At 37.2% G+C, this 4,604-nt stretch overlaps 1 protein-coding gene across 3 annotated transcripts; it reads left to right on the top strand.

Annotated features, from left to right (window-relative positions):
- Positions 1-488: 488 nt before the first annotated feature.
- Positions 489-4,242, top strand: LOC116026862 (TLC domain-containing protein 4-B-like). 3 transcript variants are annotated; one of them, XM_031268286.1, is made up of 9 exons: positions 489-843; positions 1,166-1,375; positions 1,531-1,619; positions 1,703-1,841; positions 2,685-2,759; positions 2,895-3,016; positions 3,092-3,167; positions 3,274-3,333; positions 3,661-4,242. In XM_031268286.1, the coding sequence occupies exons 2-9, from the start codon at positions 1,238-1,240 to the stop codon at positions 3,787-3,789; spliced, it is 828 nt and encodes a 275-aa protein (XP_031124146.1). In that variant the 5' UTR covers positions 489-843; positions 1,166-1,237; the 3' UTR covers positions 3,790-4,242. The 3 variants fall into 3 exon arrangements, with proteins under 3 accessions (XP_031124146.1, XP_031124145.1, XP_031124147.1); XM_031268285.1 differs by having other exon boundaries at positions 489-869; XM_031268287.1 differs by lacking the exon at positions 489-843 and having other exon boundaries at positions 981-1,375.
- Positions 4,243-4,604: the final 362 nt, after the last annotated feature.

The following is a 4,604-nucleotide window of genomic DNA, read 5'->3' as shown; positions in this document are numbered from 1 at the left end:
ACAACAGCACAAGGTCAGGTCGATGGCACTACCAATTCCTCCGCGTGCCCTGAGGTTCCAGACTTTCTTGTTTATAGTTCAGCCATGTCTAACCACGAAAATAAGGCTTAATTCACCAAGTGGGTGAGGTTTGATAGTCTGTCCCGACCTGAGATGGGTCGGTCCAACAGAGGAGCGAGTACTGCTACAGGATAGGTCCCGGCCGATCCTTCTACCAGGTCGGTTCAAGGGCTCTGAGGTCGGTTTGTGCTCGAGAAAACTCCCTCTCACCGATTTGTTTAGGTACCAAGTTTGGGCATACGTGTATCGAGGTCAGAGAATATTCCTTATCACTTTCTAAATGGGTGATCACAAGATCAAATTCCGAAGCATTGGTTATTTGGATTGAATTGTTGAAATTAGAATTTTTGACAAGTATTTGTGAAAAAAAAATAAAAAAAATCCAAGTTATTGGTGAGGCAAAGTTGTACTGAAACGGATTGAAATAAGGATGGCAGCAGTATCCGTATCCGCAAGTGCAAGTGGTGTGTCCTCTGTCCTCGTGATACAGACGCCGTGTTGAGTGTACACAACAAAGCAGCGCGCCAACCCAACCACTCTCACCCTCCTCATCCTCATCACCTTCCTCCTAACACACCTTTCTTCCACTGCCCAATGCTCTTTTCATTCCTCTCCCTCCCACATTCCGTTTCCTTTCCCCAGGAATCTTTTGTCGCCGCAACGTTTTTCTCCCTTGATTCAAACTCACGCTTTCTTTTTTTTTTTTCTGATTTTGTGCGCCAGAAGATGAATGGTGCGGTGCTTTCCCAATAGAATTATTCAACCTGCCGTTTGGGTTTCCAGGTGCGGTTAACAAAACCTGATGTTGGGTATGATTCTTCTTGGCATTCTTGATATCCGATCTGGGTTTTCGGAATCTGATTTCTTGGGGATTTTATCACTCGCAAGTTTTCGCCTTTGATTTGGGAGGAATGGGTTTTGGGGATAGTAACTGCACTTGTATTTTCCCCTTCAAATTTCCCCTTTTCTTGTTGTCTTTGAGTTGGGCTTTGCATAGTGTGGCTAAGAGACTGAGATGAATGTGTTCTAACTTGTAGGATTAGATTGAATGGTATAATGCAGTTAGCAAGCTCATTGGTCATTGCATTTTGTTGTATGTTTCCAGGACCTTGCCTCACAGTAGAGGTGTAGTCATCTTTTAGCAGAGAATCAGTTTCATGGTCCCCTGCTATTCATAATGACAGTTGCTAGAAGGACTGCCATGGCTTTCAAGACATATCAGAACCATGCTGAGACATTGGTTAAGAACTATGTGCTCTCTGATCCTTTTATTCCATACACTTCTGTACTTGGTGGCATGTTTGCTTGCAAAATGGTATGTTCAATTGCTGTTCCTTGTTTATTTTTCGCAAGTTTCTGCATAGTGTTGTGAAATTGCTGGCATTTTTGAATGAAATTTTTGGAATGTAACTGGCCAAATGACTCGAGATCCGGTATTTTCCACCTTACAATTGCTATGGCCTCTCACAGGTCTATGATCTATCTCAATTGATCAGTACATTTTACTTCAGGAGTTACATTACCCTTACAAAAATTCAACGGACTGAATGGAACAACCGGTAAGTTTGGTTTCAATTCTGTGTTCTGAATGATTTTTTGTGAGCCAGATAATGTATTCATGTTCATAATTATTCTTTTGCAGTGCCATCTCAACCATCCATGCCATCTTCATTTCGATTATGTCTTTGTACTTTGTCTTCTGGTCCGATCTTTTCTCGGAAAACTATCCAGCTGGCCTTCTGACTTTTCGAAATTCATCAATGTCAACCTTTACATTAGGGGTAATCATTGCTTAACATTATTGAATTCCCTCTGTTAATTCTGGTTTTGAATTTTCATTTGATGGAATGTTGTGATTTTTAGTGAATTTGGTTGCATTAGACGCACATGCTTGCATTAGACAATGCAATATACATTTGGTTGTATATTTAATTATTTATATTTATTTGTATTGCATTCATAAAATCTTTTTAGGAATAAAGATGGAACGGTGTTTGGGAAATGACAAAAAAGTTCGAGATTGTTGGAGAATGTGGGGATGCCTTTAAGTTCCATATGTGCAAAAGAAACATATGAAGATTGAACAATAGTCTTAACTTAATTGGGTTGAAAGTAGTGTCAAGAAGAGTGCAATGATATGATGTAGATCATGTGAACAGGGAATAATTCTCTCATATGCTCAACACATTTTAGGCTTATTCTTTGAGAGAAGGTTGGGCTTTACGCATAGATCTTTAGAGGTTAAAAAGATATATACACATATATGCAGCTTCTTCCCATGCACGTTGCCCCTGTAAAGGAACTATAAACTCTAAAAGACGAGATACTGAGCAGCCTTTCAGGTTCTCTTGCGTTCACAATTGATACGTTGAGTAAAATTATATCGGGTAGATATCTCTCAGCTAGGCAAGGGTTTACTTTGAAAGTTAACATAATCATATTGATATGTCATATTAGTTCCATTCAACTTAATAAATACCTAATCAAAGTCCGAGTCATAAAGTCATTGCATATTTCTGAAAGTTCTCTTTGTGATTATTTGCTTGCTGATTTTCTGTAAGTTACTCATTTCTTGACTCGTGTATTTTCATCTAGCTTATGAATTTCTATAACTTTTTTGTCAGATCTCTATTGGGTACTTTATTGCAGATCTTGGAATGATTTGCTGGCTTTATCCTGCTCTAGGTGGAATAGAGTATGTAAGTATACTTTTGAAGATGGCGATGAAATTGATGCTTATCATATTAAGATTTATGAAATGTTCGTTCAAATTTTATAGATAAATATTGTCGGATATGCTTCTGCATATCATATATGTAGCTGTTGGTTTTCAGGTTCTTCATCACGCCCTTTCAGGAATTGCTGTAGCATATTCCATGTTTACTGGAGAAGGGCAACTTTATACTTTCATGGTGCTCATATCCGAGTTAACGACTCCAGAGATCAACATGAGATGGTAGTTCCCCACAGAGAAAAATGTTTACCGGTAACACACTCAAAGCATGTTTTTAAATTCTCGGGTTCGTTGCAGGTATCTTGACACGGCTGGATTGAAGAGATCGAGTGCATATGTGATCAATGGTGTTGTGATTTTTATTGCTTGGTTGGTGAGTCATCTAACCATGACCTGACCTTATTCGTGAAAATAGAGGACCTTAAATCTAACTATATTATTTCATTATTCTCACTAAGATTTCGAACATCGAAATGCAGGTTGCCAGAATTCTGTTGTTTGTTTACATGTTCTATCATGTATATGTCCACTATGATGAGGTAATTTTCTGAATTACCGAAATTCTGAAATATAGAGTTGATGAAAGAAACATACAAGAAGAAAGTCTAGTTTACGTTAGGTGCTTATAACAATACAGAACTCCTTATGATACGTGTAAAGTATTCTTCTATCCCGTGTCAAAGATAAGCATTTGTTACGGGAGAAAACTCCACATGGAAAACGAGAAATAAGTAGGCTATAATATTGTAGATTTTGAACATTTTGTTATGAGGGAAAGACACAAAGACGGGAATTTAGGATAACAGATACCTGTTTTTTGTGATAAATCTCTAGTAATAGTACGGTGCCCTTTACATCAAATGCAGGTGATGCAAATGCACCCCTTTGGATCTCTCTTGGTATTTGTAGTGCCCGCAATCCTTGGCGTAATGAACCTGGTGTGGTTTGGGAAGATCGTTAAGGGATTGAAGAAGACGTTGGCAAAGACGCAGTAAATGAACTCCTTAGTACGATTTCTTCTTCACCCCCACCCCATGTTAATACAATTTCCTATTGTACAAAATACAAACTGGTTGGCAGATACCGAGAGAGAAGTAGATTGGACTCTCGAGAAAATGACTGAAATATATGGAGGAGACTAAACACTAGGATAGCGATTCTACTTAACTGTCAAAAGGAAAAGAAAAAAACGCGATTGTGTTGTCTGTTAAGAAGGCGGTGTGTAAAACCGGGGGGTTTCAAGAGAATCTGAGAATGGTTTCTTTCACAGTGCACTTATTTTGTGTAAAGGAAAGCTGCACAGGAAAGAGGAGGAAATTGCAGTGGACAAGATTTATGTATGTAGTTTTGTCCATACATTTGAAGCTTATGTTGTCTTGAAATCAATTGTGTTGGAATGGATCTGTTGAATACTGAATCTGATAGTATAATTCTACTCTTTCAACCAAGTGCCATTTTCTTCTTTTCATTTTTAGTCAAGTTTAAATTTTACACCATTCTTTGTTTAAACCAACCCATCAATTATTATTGCATGAACCATGGTCCAAACAGTTGTGTGGACCATGAGTAAAAGATATATTTTAATATAAGTACATTATTTGTGTACGGAAGGTATATTATTCAAAAGTATATTTTTTAAGTATTGAAAATACATTATTTTGTATATTATCATATAATGGACATTTAGTATATTATAAATGTAGTTATTATATGGATCTCGATATATATTTTATAATAATATTGCATTAACTTTCAAAGCTCCCTTAATTAATTTTTTTTTAGATTTTTTTGTATTATTTTTTTGCTTGTT

Source organism: Ipomoea triloba, chromosome 8 (genome assembly GCF_003576645.1).
Source record: "Ipomoea triloba cultivar NCNSP0323 chromosome 8, ASM357664v1".
Classification (NCBI taxonomy): domain Eukaryota; kingdom Viridiplantae; phylum Streptophyta; class Magnoliopsida; order Solanales; family Convolvulaceae; genus Ipomoea; species Ipomoea triloba.
Note: the sequence above shows the minus strand (reverse complement) of the source record. Positions and strands in the feature narration are given on the sequence as shown.

Bases quoted from the DNA above. Each gene is read 5' to 3' on its own strand.
- LOC116026862 (XM_031268286.1), top strand. From the start codon at position 1,238: ATGACAGTTGCTAGAAGGACTGCCATGGCTTTCAAGACATATCAGAAC. The intron at 1,620-1,702 runs GTAAGTTTGGTT...ATTCTTTTGCAG, and splicing joins CGGACTGAATGGAACAACCG to TGCCATCTCAACCATCCATG. The intron at 3,017-3,091 runs GTAGTTCCCCAC...GGTTCGTTGCAG, and splicing joins CCAGAGATCAACATGAGATG to GTATCTTGACACGGCTGGAT.